Source organism: Elephas maximus, chromosome 6 (assembly GCF_024166365.1).
Source record: "Elephas maximus indicus isolate mEleMax1 chromosome 6, mEleMax1 primary haplotype, whole genome shotgun sequence".
In the NCBI taxonomy this organism is placed as follows: Eukaryota; Metazoa; Chordata; class Mammalia; order Proboscidea; family Elephantidae; genus Elephas; species Elephas maximus.
The window spans coordinates 36,734,890-36,754,864 of record NC_064824.1 but is presented as its reverse complement, the minus strand read 5'-3'; the positions used below and the strand labels follow the sequence as shown (position 1 = coordinate 36,754,864).

The window sequence follows — 19,975 nt, the reverse complement described above, 5'->3', positions numbered from 1 at the left end:
TGATGCCTTTATGGTGTTGAAGAAGAATATTGAATATACCATGGACTGACAGAAGAATGAACAAGTCTGTCTTGGAAGAAGTACAGCTGGAATGCTCCTTAGAAGCAAGGATAACAAGACTTCATCTCACTTACTTTGGACATGCTAACAGGCTGGACCTTTCCCTGGAGAAGGACATCATACTTGCTAAAGTAGAGGGTCAGCAAAAAAGAGGAAGACCCTCAACAAGACGGATTGACTCAGTGGCTGCAACAATGGGCTCAAGCATAGCAATGATTGTGAGGATGTCGTGGGACTGGGCAGTGTTTTGTTCTCTTGTACATAGTGTCATTGTGAGTCAAAACCTTGTGGTGAGCACCTAACAACAACAAAAATCTAATCTCCAAATCCTAATGAAAAGTCCGTTTTTCTAGGGGGGTTTTAAAATAGTGTAAAAGAGGAAGGAGATAGGAATTTGAGAAAGAAATGAGAAGAGACTTGAATCATTCAAGAAATGGTAACTGTTGACCTTACGGCAGTTAAGCGTTAAGGAAGAAATTTTAAGACACTAGCTATGCACACGTTAGGAACCCTGATGGAGTAGTGGTTAAAGTGCTTGACTACTAGCTGAAAAGTGGGCAGTTTGAAACCACCAGTGACTCCATGAGAGAAAGATGTAGCTGTCTGCTTCCACAAAGATTTTCAGCCTTGGAAACCCTGCGGGGGTCACTATGAGTTGGAATGGACTGCAAGGCAGTGGATATGCAAATATTGACATTAAATATACATATTCAACTTTAGATTTCAAAATGCATTTACTTATCCTAAAATCTATGATTTTATTTCTACAAACAGTATCAGAAAGAGACACTTTCAATCCTGAGAGAACAGTCATATTTGAAATAAGCTAAGAGCGTTGTAAACTTTTTTATTCACCTGCTGGGCAGGCTGACATTTCTTTACAGTAATTCTCTTGAAAAAGAATGTCAATTGAAGTAAAATGGGGTAAATACTTTGAAATGACTGCTGTTTTGAAATGGTTATGATTAAAGGAACCAAGAGATGAATCTATTATTTTTGTTCTAAAATAATACCAAATTGAACTAAATTCTTGAAGAAAATAGTTAACGTAATCATTTTCCTTTTCTTATTACTGTAACTTCTTTGATGGTGACACATAATATGGAGAATAACTGACCCAGATACAAGTTTAAAAACTGTAGAGTTTTTAAAGCCTTACATTTCAACCTGATTTTTGAACTGGATAAATTTCCATAGATGAAAGAACTATTGAAGGTACATAAGTAAATATTACTACAACGTACGAACTATTGGATAACAGTCTTCTTTAGCATGTCTCAGAAGACACACAATTAGACAATCTTTGAAAGCCACTCAAAAAGATTTTTAAAGCAAAGAAAGACTTAAAGATTTTTTTTGGCCTTTTTACTGTGTACTTCATAGCACATTGCATACCAGTGATCATGAAGATAGATGGCTCAGGAGTTATACCAAAGGTCATCATGAGTCAGAGTGAACTTGAAGGCAACTAACAACAACAACAAAGTAGTATATACTAATAAGTAACGGGGTTGTTGCAAAGAAAAATAAAAGCTATCTGCTATTTTCTTCAAGGGCACAAGTATGTCATTTTGAATTTTCTCCTAGTGAATAAGCCCTGGCACAATTTTGGGGGAGTTGTGCTTTTGGAGGAGCCTTGGTGGCAAAGCGGTTAAAGCGCTCAGCTCCTAACCAAAAAGCCAGTGGTTTGAACCCACCAGCCACTCTGAGGGAGAAAGATGTGGCAGTTTGCTTAAGTAAAGATTTACAGCTTTGGAAACCCTATGGAGCCGTTCTACTCTGTCCTATAGGGTCACTATGAGTCAAAATCAAGTTGACAGCAGTGGGTTTGGTGGTTTTGGGTGCTTTTGAACAACTACGCTTTTCATATTCAACATACATGTTTCACTCTTTACTCTTTGATAGCCCCTGTGCTAGCTGTAGCATGTGTACTGGTAAAGAGAGCAAATGTTACTTACCTATGCTCTCCTGGAGCCTACCTTCTGGTGATGGAGTAGAATGATGAATATATATATACTGAAAGTGTAATATAAATTATGAGAAGTGTTATGAATGAAGGATCCCTTTCTGCATAAACCAATCACATTATTCATGCAGTCAATACTAGGTGCTCTTTATTTCAGCCAAAATATCAGGTCATTTTTCTTTTTTAATATACTTTTTGTTATGTTTCCATGACCTCACTGAGTAAATCCGAATAACCAACATACAAGGTCTAATGACACAGTGGCTGCAACAATGGGCTCAAGCCTAACAGTGATTGTGAAGATGGTGCAAGACTGGGCAGGGTTTCATTCTGTCATACATAGGGTCACTGTGAGCCAGAACTGACTCAGTGGCACCTAACAACACAAACTTACCCAATTTAAAACATAATTGGCTGCATCCAATAAAGGGCAAACAAATCAGTTCTCTATTATCACTGTAGATTATACTTTGGATATAGAAAAAATATATACACATTATGTATATATCCATGTATATAGTTGTTTATTTATAAGCACTGAAATAACTCCAATATTTAAATCATCGATGTGAACGCATAGCTTTTGGAAGACTGCTGTGCCTGGTAACTGCTAACTGCTAAAAAGCTCAGCATAATCTTTTCTTTCACAGTAGAAAGAGTGACCTCATTTTATCTCTATGGAGTAAAGCCAAGCATACTCCAAGGTTTAATAAAAATCTTCCATTCCTAACTTCTATTATAAACCGAAACAAATAAATAAATAAATAAACCCATTGCTGTGGAGTCAATTCCAACTCATGGGGACCCTACCTGTGTAGATTAGAACTGCTCCATAGGAATTTCAAGGCTGTGACCTTACAGAAACAGATCACCAGGACTCTCTTCCTAGGCATCTCTGGGTGGTTCAGACCCACCAACCTTTCAGTTAGTATTTGAGCACTTAACCATAAGTGCTACCCAACTCTTAACTCCTATTAGAGGAAATAATTCCTTACACAAATATTTTTTCATCATCCCCACTTAACCCCTGGGAAGCATTGTTCCAAAGATAACTTCCTAATATTCATTTATAATATCTTGGCTCTAATTTAAGGCTTAGAGAAGTGAGCTCAGTGATCAGGGTTTAACTGAGGAAAATCATTGAGTATGACATGCAACCTCTTCTTTTATAGATGAATGTTCCCTGAACAACGGAGGCTGCAGCAACCAGTGCTCAGTTGTTCCTGGAGGTGGCATTGTATGTTCGTGCCCTGAAGGACTTCAACTTAAGACAGACAATAAAACCTGTGAGATCATGGATTACTGTAGCAGCCATCTCAAGTGCAGTCAAGTGTGTGAGCAGCACAAACACACAGTCAAGTGTTCGTGTTACGAAGGGTGGAAGCTGGACGTGGATGGTGAAAGTTGCACAAACGTTGGTAAGTAGATGTGTTGAGTGTCTTGTTCTATTTAAGAATAGATCATCAAGAAAAAAAAAATAATACAAAAGCACTTTCAGGAAATGTATGAAAGTATTCACCTGATTTTAGACAAGAGGTTTAACTATGATATGTCATTTTAGGCATACTCCAAAATCTTTTGGAGAGTAAAGATTGCAACAGTCCTTACCATCGCCATCCTTCAGGTTGCTGTCATCAGATTTTTTTTTTTCCCCCTTACACATGTTCTCATCAGCACACTTCTCCATGGTTTATTTTTGTATGCTATAAAGCATCTACTTTGTTTCTCTTTGCGTAATTTTTGGAACTCTCCAAAGTCTGGCCCTGCCCCCAGACTTCCAATCGTTATTTCCAATACTCTAGAAAATGCCTTGAACTGATTCAACACATTTTCCACATTTTCTAACTGCTTAAAAAAAAAAAAAATTCTGCTGATTCTCTTAGGTGGTATTGGACAGTGGGAAAAACAAATAAGAGTTTTGTAGTCTGACAGATTTAAAGTCTAATCCTGCCTCTGGAATGAATTAGGTGTAAAACCCTAGACTGGTTACATAAAAATTCTTGAGCTTCAGTGTTCTCTTCTGTTAAACAGCGATGTCTATTATAACAATGTTTCCTTTTTAGCATGTTGTAGAGTAACGTGAAACACCTGTTACTGTGTCTCCCACTCATTAGGTGCTTAATGAATGATGACTTCCTATTGTCTTCTGCAGGTTCTTAGAGGTCCAGGGATAGAATTGAAGGAGTCTGTGAACTCTTTTGGGAAAATATCACACCACTGTTTTCTTTAACCTCTAACTGAAACTTAGCATATCTTTCAATCATGAACACAGGCCACACACCACAGAAGCTATTAGCAACATGACTTTGTTTCCAATAGAACACTGTATTTATATCACATTAAATTTGTTGTAGATATCTCACAGCATCACTTACATTCATTGCCATTTCAAAAATGAGAGTCATTAGGCACAATGGTAGTCCTTGTTATCTAATCCATTAAGAAACACATATTTTACCACATCCAACTGTTCTTTTTTTGTAACTGAATTTCAATGTATTTGATTTTCTTTTTTGTAAACTTATGTATACTGTTTCTTAACTTTTTTTTTTTTTTTTTTACTGTTTTTTATGATGCTTTTGATAACTTCATGAGAAGTCATCCACTGGCTTCATCAGACTGCTAAGAGGCCCTACTTCCTAAACCTTTGTTCATTTTGTTTCTTCTACTTAGACTACACTTTTCCTTCTTCACCTCTAAATATTCTGTAAGACCTGCCTCAAATCTTTCTTCTTTCATGAGGTCTTCTTCCAAATATGCTTGTTCTGCATTTATTTCTCCTTTTTTTTTATGTCTAGATATATGGTTCATGACAGTATGTGTTCATATTTTAATTTGCTGCTTTTATTCATATCTATCTTCTTCCTTTATTCCTTATCTCTCCAAGGAAATAATATGCATCATGAAGTCAGAAACCAAGTTTTAGATTTTCTTTTGTATTTTACATAATACCCAGTACAGTCTGGGAAAATTATGTGCAGTCAATGAGTAGTATATTTTTGCAGACAATATTAAATTATTATCATTATTAATTGCTTTTTGTTTTGCAGCTATTTGTGTGTGTGTGTGTGTGTTTCCTGGCTATTAAAATTTGAGTCTTAAAGACATAAATTCAGCAAATATGTGTTCCTTTTTTTCTTCTCCAAGAGCCTCACATACAGCAAACTGTCCTGAGAAGCTGAAAAAATTACCATTTGTTTTGATGATAACAGTCATTTTATTCATATACATGTTTGGAGTAGAGAAACAACGGATCAAATTTTGACCTTATACATATTTACAGTCATATTTTACATGAGAATTTGGTTTTATATCTGTTTTGTGAATACGGATGACAAAATGATTGACTTGTTTAGAGTGGTTTTATACTCCAGGAGAATTAAAAACAACTTATATTTGACATTGCAATAATTCAACATTAGAATAAATTCTTTACAATCCAACTTTTTCTGATTTTTTGGACTCATTTTATTTTCTCTAAGTTCATTCTTACCATCTTACTAGTTTAAAAAAAAGAAAAAAAGAACTTCCATAAATACTACTTCAATGATCTTTATTTTTTATTTAACATGTCTTATAAATCTCACTCTTCTTATATATCTCAACACTATTTTTTCAGTTACTTCCGTGTTTTCTCTTTAATTCATAATTTATTAATCACCTTTCTCCCTTTAAAATCTTTCTCTTTTTTAAACTCTCTCCTCTATGAATCATTTCTTCAGTTTAATTATGATAATGTTACTAATAACTACCATTTATCAAAAACCCTCCCACTGCCGTCAAGTCGATTCTGACTCACAGCAACCCTATAGAACAGGGTAGAACTGCCCCTCAGAGTTTCCAAGGAGCGCCTGGCAGATTTGAACTGCTGACCTCTTGGTTAGCAGCTGTAGCACTTAACCACTACGCCACTAGGGTTTCCTACCATTTATCAAGCACCTAAAATTTGATAGGTAATTTATTTATTACTCACGAGAAACCAATTAGATATTATTAATGCTCTCATTTTATACTTACAGAAACTGAGACCCAGAAAGTTTACTTCACTTGCCCAGGACCTCCAGGCTAAGAGCTGTTAGAGCAACCTTTGAACTTCATTCCTCCTGATTCCAAGTCAGGAGCTTTCACGTGGCATCATCTGTGCTGTGTGCCCCATGCTCCCATGATGTCTTTGAACAGTCTTTATTTGATGAGCTCACTTCTGTTACCACTTGTACCCAAACTTTCTTGAAAGCTGATATTGAATCAAATTATTTTGTAATACCTAAATTGAAACACATATAAATTACTTAGCATATGCTTGTTGAATGCAAAAACTTTCTCTGTTTTATGTGGTTGGTGCCTGCCTTAGTTACTTAGTTCTGCCATAACAAAAAATACCACAAGTAGGTGTCTTTAAAGAACAGAAATGTATTCTCTGACAGTTCTAGAGATTCAAAGTTCAAATTAGCATCTCAGCAATGTTGATGCTTCTGTGGGACCCCCTCCTAGCTTCTGGTGGCTGCCAGCAATCCTTGGTGTTCCTTTGCTGCTTATAGATGCATCTGCCTCTGTTATCACATGGCATCTCCCCCTGTGTGTCTGTCTCTCTATGTCTGTATCCCCTGTTGAAGATACCAATCCAAAGAGATTAGGTTTAGGAATCACCCTACTCTGATATGACTTTATTAACATAACAAAAGACAAACCCTATTTCCAAACAGGATCGCATTCACATGAGCAAGGTTTAGGGTTTCAACATATATTTTTGGAGGATACAGTTCAATCCATAATAGATCCTTTTCCTTCTCTTCAATTAATCTTATATTTATTGCCTCTGTTCCTTTTTTCCTCTCTTTCTCTCACTCACTCACTCGTCTTTTGATCATCACACACAGAAGGTTCAGTTTATTACATTCCTCACTTCCTGGCATAGCATTATCACTCTCCCATTGCTATCGAGTTAATTCCAACATATAGTGACCCTATAAAAAAAAAAACAAAAAACTAGTGCCATCGCCTGTAGGATAGAGTAAAACTGCTCTATAGGGTTTCCAAGGAGCAGATGGTGGATTTGAACTGCCAACCTTTTGCTTAGTATCTGAACATTTAACCACTCTGCCACCAAGGCTCTAGTATTATGTATAAAATCCTTGTTTCCTTCTTTCTCTCCCTCCCCTCTCCCCTCACTTCCTCCCTTGCTCTCTCTTACTTTCTTTACTTTTGTCCCTAGAGCCCACTCCTCTTCCTCACCTCTGGTTCCAGAAGAAACCATTCTAATGCTTTTATGTATGTCTTTTGACATGTACCCTTTATTTTAATATATATGCATTTCTGTTTTATGTATATATATATATATCTTTAATTCATATAAATGGGATTGTCATTAATGTTTTAGTCTGCTACTTGCTTTTTTTCACTCAACATTATGTTGTTATGATCTGTGCTATGTGTACAACTGATCTTTTGCAACTCACCAGTATACAGTAACACATGGTATGCACACATTATGTTTGCCTATGCAGTCTACTATGTAAGTCCACTCAGGTTGCCTCCAATTCTCTGCACACTTAAGGCTGCCATGGGCATACATTTACCTGTGTTCTTAAATATCTGCATGAAAATATTTTTGGTACCAAAATTAATAATCATAGAATGTGCCTATAATTATTAGAAGTCCTTGGATGACACAAATAGTTAAACACTTGACTACTAGCTGAAAGATTGGCTATTCAAACCCACCCAGAAGTGCCTTGGAAGACAGCCCTGGCAATCTGCCTCCTAAAGCCTTGAAAAACCTGTGGAGCAATTCTACTCTGCACACATATGGTCACTAAAAGTCAAAATCAACTCCATGGCAACTAACAATGACAACATATTTATTATAACTAAGTAGAACCAGTAGCTCTTCAGAATGGTTCGACACCTTACATGTGCACCAGCAGTATGCTTCCCACGTTCCCACATCCTTACCAACTCTTATAATTATTCAACTTTCTCATGTTTTTCTTTTTTTTTTTTTTACTATATCTATCTGTCTATGTATATAGATAGGAGTAGAGTAATATATCATTGTTTGACATTTTTTCTGATTTCTAATGAATTTGATCATCTTTCCATATGATTGCTAGCCTTTTGTGTTCATGTATTTTCTTTGACACTTTCTCCATTAAGATTGCTGCCTTTTCTTATTGATCATAGGGATTAATTGTACGGACTAAGGTTTAGACTTTGCAAATATCTTCTCCCATTCAGTCACTGATTTACTCATCTCATTCAAGGTGACTTGGTTGAACAATCTTTTTTGCTTCCCACACTCCTTGCTTTGCTTTTGTCCTTTGCTTTCCATGATCATTATTATCCACCCACACTTAATATCTTTGGGGCTAAATATTCATTTATTTATTTTTTATAATTAATCATCTATTCATCTATATAATCACAAATATTTACTAAATACAATCTTAGTAAAAGTTGCTAGGCTATGTCCTGAAAATGCAAAGATTTTTTGCTAAATTCCTTACATCTTTCTCTGTTTCTCTCTCTATATCTATTTTTCTCTCTCTCTCTCTTTCTTCATTTTCTATCTCTCTGTCTTTCTCTGACTCACCCTCTGTCTCTTTCTTTCTCTCTCACATACATACCAAATTCAGATTCCTACTACCAATTAATGAGAAAAGCAAAACAAAACAAAACAAAGCCTGTTGCTGTCAAGTTGATTCTGACTCATAGCCACCCTATGGAGCTGCCTCATAGGGTTTCCAAGGAGAGGCCGGTGGGTTCAAACTGCCAACCTTTTGGCTAGCAGCCAAGCTCTTAACCACTGCTCCACCAGGGCTGCATTCTTTTTAATGAAAAGAATATATGAGTTAAACAAAACAAACCAAAAAAAAAAAAAAAACACCGGGAATACAAAGCAGAGCTTTTGAGAAAAAATTTCCACAGATTTTCAGGAAAGTAATTAAGAGGAGAAGGAGCGCTGGTGGGGCAATGGCTAAGTACTCAGCTGCTAACCAGAAGGTTGGAGAATTGAATTCACCTGCTACTCCATGAGAGAAAAGAACTGGTCATTTGCCCCTGTAAATATTACAGCCTAAGAAACCTTTTGGGGCAGTTCTACTCTGTCCTATAGTGTTGCTATGAGTCTGAATCAACTTGACAGCCTACAACAAAAATTGAGAGATGCAGAAAAATTGGGGTTCAAGAAAAATTGATGGACTGTGAATGACAGAGTCTTATAAATTCCTAAGTTTGAATAATACTTGAAAGCCCATCCTGTCATCCATTCCATAGATTCTATCAGCTCCTTCTTCGTGTACATCACACTTCAGTAATATTTAAGTATCATTCATTCCCAATATTGCTATAGCTGAGTAAACGGAGAAAAAGAGGTAATAATATTTATTGAGCCAGAGACACGACAGGCCATTTACCACTTCATAAGTTTCTACTGTATAAGGAAATGTATCTGATGATGAAGGCAGAGAAATTCAAATAAATCCTTAAATATAAGAGCAGTAAAATCTTCGAAATAGCAGGAAAGAAAGGACTGTAACTGTAATATCACTTTTTATTTGATGATATTATATATATGATAAAGAATCAGGAGTTACTCATATAGAATTGCTAGTTGTATAATTATAATAACAATTTACACTGAGAGAACGATAGAGGACCTCCTTTTCTAAGGCAAGCCATCTACTGCTTTATATTCTGTCCCATAAAAGTCATTATGGGAACCTGTCACAAGATTAGAAGAATATCAAAGAAAGGAGAATTATAAATAGAAAACCATAGTCTTCTGAGTGTCTTCAAAAAGATACTTGTGGACGTACTATATTTAAAAAACGTAATATTCATTACTATAAAAATGTAAATTATATCCCTTTTTGTTTTGTACATATTCTATCTCTCATAATATGCTAAAGCAGAAAAATTCAAGCCACTTCTATATTAAGAGCATGCTGTGTTGGTTTGGATTGCTAAATTAAATCATTAATGAGACAAGAGTTAGTATAATGGAAAAATTGTTAGAAGACTGTAAAAATGTATGGCTACCTCACCTTTTATTAATATTCATTCTAAATGAAGTTTGCCCCAAAAGAATTTAATATAGTTATGTCAACAATGGAGACAAACCAGAAAATTATTCATTGTGTTTTATTTCCAAATATTTTACACAGGTTTATTATTATTATTAAATTAAAAAACACTGTAGAATTTGGAATTCTAATATCCAGGTTTTATGATTCTCTACCAGTTTATGATATGATGTATTTGATTTGTCATTCCTTTTTACTCTCTCAAAGGTGAAATAATAATTTAAAAAGATGGAAGAAATCTTAAAAGTGGAGACATTTGGATAAGTTATCTAGATTCAGAGTGGAAATGTGAAAGAATTTGAAAATTTACACTTTTATCTTTGATAAACTGGTTTATCATAGTCAAACATTATCAAATAAGTATTTATCAAACAGCTGTTTTCTGAACACGACCTGACTATAGTTAATAAACAGCAACAACAACAAAAGAATTGAAAAGCCTTTTAGCAGTTCTTTTAAAATAGTTGATGTAAAGGTGTGTATGGACATGTCTGTCTGTCTGCATTGCCTCCAACTTCCAGGCAGCCATCAGAATGCTAGGAATGAGGCAGGTTGATCCACTGGTGTCAGTCTTCTCATGGGTGCTACATTCATCTGTGATTGAGCAGGATGCACAAGACACTTGCACGGTGTTGGCAAAGTGAAAGTCATTATTATTATTTATAGAAAGCAAACAGCAAGCAATAAAAATAGATTCTCCAAAGGAGAACTGCTTACGCTTGTCCATATCACCCATTCCATTCTGATGTCACTGGGCACGCACACTGTGGTTCAGGTTAGATACTGTGTTCAGGGGTGGATTATCCAACAGGCAAGGTAAACATTGTGCTTACCTTGCTTATCAGATCATCTGTAGTTAAAAATTTCACATGAGTTTGACCACAAAAATGATATGCTTACCTTGCCTAATGTATAATCTGCCCACGGCTGTGTTCATGTCACTGTTCAAGTCAGATGGCAGGTGCTGTCCTCAAGTCACTGCTGCCTCTGGCTACCACCACACTTGTGCAGTTCAGGAGGCCTCTGCTCTGCTGTTGGGCCTCGCTGGCCTCTGCTACCGGTCCCCGCCATGCTACCTGGGCTGTCCAGGCTCTCTTGCCGCCATGATGGGGAGGGGACAGCATGTAGCCCCTGCATGGGCCATACTCAGGCCTCTTTGCCCTGCACAAGCACTATAGCTCTCTTAGCTTTGCAGGCAAGCCTCCTGCCCTGCTGTAGGGAAACATATGCACAGGATTCTCTGAGGCAACCCCAGCATGGGGCACACTCAGGCCTGTGCCCTGCATGGGCAAGTGTTACAGCTCTTTTAGCTCTACTGGCAAGCCTCCTGCCCAAAGGAGCTCTGCTCTCTCTAGATGGCCACTGCAGCTGTCTCACTTCATGGCCCAGCAAAACCACCAGTGCCATCTCTTGCCGTCTTCAGTGTTACAGTTTTCTCTTCTTGGTCTATGAGGTACTGAGGGTAGGGATATGGAGTCCTCTTCAGTCCAAAGGACTGCTCCACTCCACACTCTTCTTGATGTTAGTGAGCTTCCCCTGAACCTCTGTGTGATTGGCCCTTGTGTAAGGAAAACCCTTGTCAGTTTCAGGGCATGGCCCTCCCACCAGGGCCACTAACTGACCAATCCCCTTGGTGAACTGCAAGTCACTCAATTTGCATAGTAAACTGACCAATCCCTTGCAAGGTTGTAGCCCAGCTATTCATTTTGGGAGTTAGACCATGACCAAGGCTATATAAAAACAATTCACTGTACCACAAGGCCATTTGTTCAGACAAAAAGCTTGTTTTTAATCATTTTTCATCTTACCATGAAATTTAAAAAATATGTATTTGTAAACTCTGTGGAAAAAATGTATTCACAATCCATATTTGAAAAAAAATTGATATTTCGTTATTCGTTATTGAACTCACTTTCTAAAAGTAATGAACATCCTGTGCCACCTTTTTGTCTATCTCTACATACTTCCTGAAAATTCTCCATTACCAAACCAAAACCAAAACCAAACCCACAGCCGTGGAGTCAGCCCAACTCATAACGACCCTGTAGCGACCCTATAGGACAGAGTAGAACTGCCCCATAGAGTTTCCAAGGAGCGCCTAGTGTATCTGAACTGCTGACCTCTTGGTTAGCAGCCGTAGCACTTAACCACTACACCACCAGGGTTTCCTCTCCATTACCGTCCATATATTACTAACTTTTTATAATGGTGTATTTTTCCATATAAAGTATTTTAATTTTTCTATTTGAATTTTTTTATTGTTATTGAATATTTCAAGTGGAGAGTCAATATTGTAACCCAGGACAATATTCTGATTAGTCATTTCTTTCTTTGTCACTGTATAATTTCAGTTCTGTCACTTAGCAAATTCTCATGCATATGTAGATAAGCTTGGCCCTCTTGTGTTGTACCAGTCTATTTGAGTCCCCTAAACAAATAACACCGCATTTTATAAAAGATCTTGTTCATAGAAGATATTGATAAGAATGCAAGATATAAAATCAGGCATTATAAATTTTGATATCGGAATTTGGCTGTCTCACTTGCTTATTCCTGTTCCAAACATCTTTTCTCTTTCACAGTTCATTTTAAATTTTGGGGTCAGCCAATAAGGACCAAGCAAAAGACTGTTGAGATTTCTGTGGGGATTATAATTGTTGTAGATATATTTATTTTATCTATAAACAGAATTCAAAAAACAAACCAAACCCACTGCCATCGAGTTGATTCCGACTCATAGCAAATATGAGTTGGAATCATAGAATAAAAAACTCATAGAATATTTTCCCTTTTATCTGTATTTTTTTATTCCTTCAAAAACTGTGTAATTTAAAACATTTTATACATTCTATTTTACATTATTCCTTGATACCCTTTTAGATCTTTTTGCCATTTTGAGTTTTTTTTTTTTCAATTGCACCCTCCAAATTGTTCTCATTGATATATGATATAAATATGTTAAAATTCTAGCTAAAAACTTTTCCAAATTCTAGCAGTTTGTAGGTTGCTTTTTTCAGCATCTATTGGGGGATAATCTGATTTTTTTAAATCTCAAATCTGTTATTGATGTAAATAGTATTATTAGTTTTTATAATGTAATCAAGTTTTGCCTCTTTATGGGGGCACTCTTCTTATGCTAACAAATTGTCTGTATGTTGCTATATTTTTCTAATACTACTTGAGAATTTTTCACCCTAAATTCTTATATGTGAAACTGATCAAAAATTTCACTTCCTTGCAATTTTTTTTCCAGTTTTTGGAGGTTATAATAACCTTGTAAAAGGTGCTGAGGATGATTTCCTCTTTTCTATTAATTAGATCTCATCACTCCTTTCTCAGTTTGTTGTACTACAGTGGCTTGCATGTTGCTGTAATGCTGGAAGTGATGCCATCAGTATTTCAAATAACAGCAGGGTCACCCATGGTAGACAGGTTTCAGATGCATCACTGGAGGTGCTCACTCATTTATGCCAAGAAATTTGGAAGACAGCTACCTGGCCGATCTACTGATAGAGATTCATATTTGTGCCCATTCCAAAGAAAGGTGATCCAACAGAAGGTGGAAATTATTGTACAATATCATTAATATCACACACAAGTAAAACTTTGTTGAAGATCATTCAAAAGAGATTGTAGCAGTACATCAACAGGGAACTGCCAGAAATTCAAGTTGTGTTCAGAAGAGGACTTAAAATGAGGGATACCATTGCTGATGACAGACAGATCTTGGCTGAAAGCAGACAATACCAGGAAGACGTGTACCTGTGTTTTATTGACTACCCAAAGGCATTTGACTGTGTGAATCATAACAAATTATGTATAATATTATGAAGAATGGAAATTCCAGAACTCTTAATCGTGCTCATGAGGAACCTGTACATAGACTAAGAGGCAGTCATTAGAACAGAACAAGGGCATACTGTATGATTTAAAGTCTGGATGGGTGTGAGTCCAGGTTGTATCTTTTCACCACACTAATTCAATCTGTATGCTGAGCAAATAACCCAAGAAGCTGGACTATATTAAGAACAGGGCATCAGATTTGAAGGAAAACTTACTAACAACCTGTGATATGCAGATGACACATCCTTGCTTGCTGAAAGTGAAGAGGACTTGAAACACTTACTGATGAAGATCAAAGACCACAGCCTTCAGGATGGATTACCCCTCAACATAAAGAACACAAAAATCATCAAACTGGACCAATAAGCAACATCATGATAAATGGAGAAAAATTGGAGTTGTGAAGGATTTCATTTTACTTGGATCCACAATCAACATTCATGGAAGCAGTGGTCAAGAAATCGAATGACATATTGCATTGTGCAAATTTGCTGCAAAAGACCCATTTAAGTGTTAAAAAAGCAAAGATGTCACTTTGAGGACTAAGGTGTGCCTGACCCAAGCCATGGTATTTTCAAACACCTCATATCCATGTGAAAGTTGAACAATGAGTAAGGAAGATGGAAGAAAAATAGACATCTTTGAATTACAGTGTTGGCAAAGAACATTGAATGGGCTTCCGGAAGAATGAACAAATCTGTCTTGGAAGATATACAGCCAGAATAATCCTTAGAAGTGAGGATGATGAGGCTTCATCTCACATACTGTGGACATGCTATTTGGAGGGACCAGTCCCTGGAGAAGGACATCACATTTGGTAAATTAGAGCATCAGCAAAAAAGAGGAAGGTCCTTAATGAGATGGATTGACACAGTGGCTGCAACAATGGGCTCAAACTTAGCAATGATTGTGAGAATGACACATGACCAGACAGTGTTTTCATTCTGTTGTGCATAGGGTCGCTATGAGTCAGAACCGACTGGACAGCACCTAACAACAGCAACTTTTATTACATCAGTTAATATGACATAAAAAGGACCTGTTCCTTGAAAGTTGAGGAGTTATGCTGTCTAAAATTGCACTTCTCAAACTATCTGTGGTAGGTGATGAGTTGTTCCTCCCCATCTGTTAAGGAACAATAAACCAAAAAAAAAAAAAAAAACTAAACCCAGTGCCGTCGAGCCGATTCTGACTCATAGTGATCCTATAGGACAGAGTAGAACTGTCCCATAGAATTTCCAAGGAGCACCTGGTGGATTTGAACTGCCGACCCTTTGGTTAGCATCCGTAGCACTTAACTACTACGCCACCAGGGTTTCCTAAGGAACAACGGTTGTTATAAAATAAATAATTATTGGAAAAATGATTATGCACGTGGAAGTTGTGACAATGTTGCACTGCTATAAGAATTTCTGACTACTTTCAGTCTTTGCACAGATCTCATTATGGACTTGTTACAAGTGGTTTGTGGACTGACATATCAGTCTGAGTCTTGTGGATTTTTCTTTTAATTTGATAGGAGAGTATAATGTTACTACTGAATCAATGCTTATGATAGTTATAAATCTGTTCAGATTTAACAATTTTTGGTAACCCATATTTCCCTAGATAAGGGATTATCTTAACTATTTTCAAATGCAATCAATATAGAAATGTTCATCTTATTCTATTTTTGAAATATTTTCTATATTCATAATTTTTTTCCTATTTTCATTCTTCTTGTTCATTTGTTCAATCCAGCTATCAATCTATTGATCCATCTATTAATGTATCAATCATATTGATCAGTCATCTATCTTATCAATTCTGTAATAGATTTATTTTATTAAAATGAAAAAAATAAATAAACTTGTTGCTGTCGAGTTGATTCCAACTCTTAGCAACCCTGTAGGACAAAGTAGAATTGCCCCATCGGTTTTCCAAGGCAGTAAATCTTTAAGGAAGCAAACTGCCACATCTTTCTCTCGTGGAGCAGCTGGTGGGTTCAAATTGCTGAACTTTCACATTAATCACTGTGCCACCAGGGCTCCTATATACATATATATATTTCATACATATATAGGAAATAACAAAAATATGATGGCTTTGAGTTTTCTTGAGAATCTCTTTTTTTCTGTAGGTGCATTTGTTCTTTTTAATTTTTTGGGGTTTATTTTTTTAAAAACTTTGAGTTGAAATAGTCCACTTTTTAAAATTTTTATTGTGCTTTAAGTGAAAGTTTACAAATCAAGTTAGTTTCTCATACAAAAATTTATGTACACCTTGCTGTATACTCCTAGTTGCTCTCCTGTAATGAGACAGCGCTCTCCTCCTCTCCTTCCTCTATGTCCGTGCCCGTTCAGCCAGCTCCTGTCCTCCTCTGCCTTCTCATCTCCCCTCCAAACAGGAGCTGCCCACATAACCTCATGTGTCGACTTGATCCAAGAAGCTCACTCCTCACCAGTATCATTTTCTACCTTATAGTCCAGTCCAAGCCCTGTCTGAAGAGTTGGGTTTGGGAATGGTTCCTGTTTTGGGCTAACAGAAGGTCTGGGGACCATGACCTCTGGGGTCACTCTAGTCTCAGTTGGACCCCACTAATTTTTTAAAAGAGCTTTTTTTTTTTTTCCCAACTAGCACAAATATACAGCAGAAAAAAAAAAAAAGAAAGAAAAAGAAAAGGCATGAAATTGTTAGCATGCTGTATTTTCTTTTTTTTATGTAGAAGGCAATGTTTCCAGAGTTGAGAACTGTTATACTGATTAGTTCAAATGAGGCAAAAGCATGCAATTCAATGTGAACCTGGACTGTTAGCAGTGAACTAAAAGTGGTATTTGTACTTGTCTTTACACTTAATAAGCTTTCACGCTTATAACCAGACATTTTTTTTTTTTTTAAATAGCATCAGGATTGAGATACAGTTCAAATTCCTAAAATCCACCTTTTTAAAGTGTACAATTCAGGTGTTTTTTTTTTTTTTTTTTTTAAATTCAGAGTACTGCATTTATTACTACTAAGTTTAGAAGTTTTAATCACCCATAAAGAAACCTTATACTCATTAGCAGTTGCTCTCCATCACTACAAACCCCAGGCCCTGGAAACCACTAAAGTATTTTCTACATTGATATGTTTGCCTATTCTGGAGAACTCATATAAATGAAACCATACGATCTGTGGTCTTTTGTGACTGACTCCTTTCGTTTAGTGCAATGTTTTCAAGGGTCAATCATGTTATAGCATGTGTCAGGGCTTCATTTCATCATATGGCTGAATAATATGTCATAGTATGGTCTAACCAGTTTTTTAAAAATATTATTATATTATGTTTTCAGTGAGAGTTTACACAGCAAATTACGTTCCCATTTAACAATTTCTATGCAAATTGTTTAGTGATAATGGTTACATTTTTCACAATGTGTTAACATTCTCATTGTTTTTGTTCTAGTTATTCCGTTTCCAGTATTCTAGTTTCCCTGTCTGCCTTGTCTTCATCCTTGCTTTGGAGTAAATGTTGATTGGTCTCATATAGACGATTTTTTAAAGGAGCACGGTATTCACAGATGATATTCTTTATTTTATAAGCCAATATGTCACTTAGCTGCAAGGTGACCTCTGGTAGTAGTTTCAGTTCAAAGTTTAAATGGCATCTCAGGATGATTGTCTTGGGGGTCGTCTAGTCTCATCCTGTCCAGTAAGTCTGAACTTTTTAGGAATTTGAGTTCTGTGGTATGTTTTTCTTCCATTCTGTGAGGATGCATGCATCGTGGCCCTGATCAGAACATTTTGCGCAGTGGTAGCCAGGCACCATTTAGTTCTTTGGTCTCAGGGTACATGAGACCATGCTTGTGTAGACTATTAGTTCTGTAGATGAGTTTCATCTCCGAGTCTTTGATTTCCTTCTCTTTTGCTCTGGTCAAGTAGAGACCAACAATTGTATCTTAGAAGGCTGCTCTCAAGCTTTTAAGACCTCAGACAGTACTCACCAAACGAGGATGTAGAACATAGACTTTAGGAGCTGTATTATGCCAGCTGACTGAGTTGTCCCATGAGAATATGGTCCTAAGCCTTCAAACCCAGTTAACAATTTCTGCCAAGTTTTTGGTTCAGTCTAGGAATTATCAGTTACTGTGTCAACTATGTGCTTTATGAATATATATGCATGTATACACATACATGTATGTACATATGCATAGAGATACACCTAAACATGCACACATACATACACACATATACCTACCTATCATAGGGTCGCTATGAGTCGGAACCGACTTGACAGCACCTAAAGACAACATACCTACCTATACACACATGACTATGCATACATGACTACTTATATAACTACACATTTTTTTTTTGCTTATTGTGAAAAATTTTATGTTATAGCATTTACAAAAAATGTCCCAAATATTTGTGAACTTATAGTGACATCATTTACCTGGGTCATGCTGTGCACACTTTACCCACAGATAAACCACATTTTCTTTATCCATTCATCATTTGATGGATATTTGGATTGTTTCCACTTTTTGATTATTATGAATAATGCAGCTGTGAATATTCACGTACAAGTTTTTATGTGGATATATATCTTCGTCTATCTTGACTATATCTGGGACTGGAATTGCTCAGTAAATTGTAACTCCATGTTTACCAGTTTAAGGAACTGGCAAATTATTTTCCAAAATGGCTGCATCATTTTACAATCCCATGAGGAATATAAGAGGATTCCAGTTTCTCCATACCACTGCCAACAGTTATAATCATCCATCTTTTTGATTATATCCGTTTTAAAAAAAAAATATGAAATGGTATCTCGTTGTGCTTTTGGTTTTCATTTCCCTTATGACTAATGCTGTTGAGCAACTTTTCATGTGTTTATTGGCTATTTTCATATCTTTGTGGGGGAAATACCTATTCAGATCCTTTGCCCATTTTTTAAATTTGGTTATTTGTCTTATTAATTAGTTGTAATAGTTTTTATAGTCTAGATAAAAGTCATTTGTTGGTTATGTGTTTTGAAAATATTTTCTCCTACTCTGTGGGTTTTCTTTTCACTTGATGACTCTCTTTGAAGCACAAAAGTACTATTTTGATGAAGTCCAATTGATCTATTTTTGCCGTTGTTACTTATGCTTTTGGTATCATAGATAAGAAAACAGATCAAAGGCCACAAAGATATATTCTTATATATTCTAGTAGATGTATAGTTTCAGTTCTTACATGGAAATTTCTGATTTATTTTTAGTTAATACTTGTACATGGTGTGAGGTAGGTATCAACTGCAGTCTTTTGCAGTCGGAAATTCTGTACCCTAACAGAATTTCTTGAAAATACATTTTTTTTTCTTGTAAAATTGTCTTGGTACCTTTGTCAAAAGCCATTTGACCATAAATATAAGGATTTATTTCTAAATTTTAATTTATTTTTCTATGTTGTAGCTATGAGGTGCCTTCGAGTTGGTTCCTACTTATAGCGACCCTATGTACAACAGAATGAAACACTCCCTGGTCCTGCGTGAACCTCACAATCATTGTTATGCTTGAGCCAATTGTTGCAGCCGCTGTGTCAATCCATCTTGTTGGGGGTCTTTCTCTTTTTTGCTGACCCTGTACATTACCGAGCATGATATCCTTCTCCAGGGACTTGTCCCTCCTGACAACATTTCAGAAGTATGTGAGACGGTCTCGCCATCTTTCCTTCTAAGGAACATTCTGGCTGTACTTTTACTAAGAGAGATTTGTTCGTTCTTTTGGCAGTCCATGGTATATTCAATATCCTTCTCCCACACCACAATTCAAAGGCATCAATTCTTCTTCAGTCTTTCTTATTCATTGTCCAGCTTTTGCATGCATGTGAAGCGATTGAAAACATCATGGCTTGGTTCAGGGCCACCTTAGCCTTCCAGGTGACACATTTGCTTTTTAACACTTTAAAGAGGTCTTTTACAGCGGTTTTGCCCCACGCAATACGTAGTTTGATTTCTTGACTGCTGCTACCATGGGTGTAGATTGTGAATCCAAGTACTACAAAATCCTTGACAACTTTG

At 36.4% G+C, this 19,975-nt stretch overlaps 1 protein-coding gene across 1 annotated transcript in view; it reads left to right on the top strand.

Annotated features, from left to right (window-relative positions):
- Positions 1 to 19,975, top strand: part of LRP1B (LDL receptor related protein 1B) — a 1,748,032-nt gene that overhangs the window by 1,029,021 nt on the left and 699,036 nt on the right. The window contains exon 23 of the mRNA XM_049888441.1: positions 3,199 to 3,444. Coding sequence (XP_049744398.1) covers positions 3,199 to 3,444 — 246 coding nt within the window. The remainder of the gene's footprint in view (positions 1 to 3,198; positions 3,445 to 19,975) is intronic.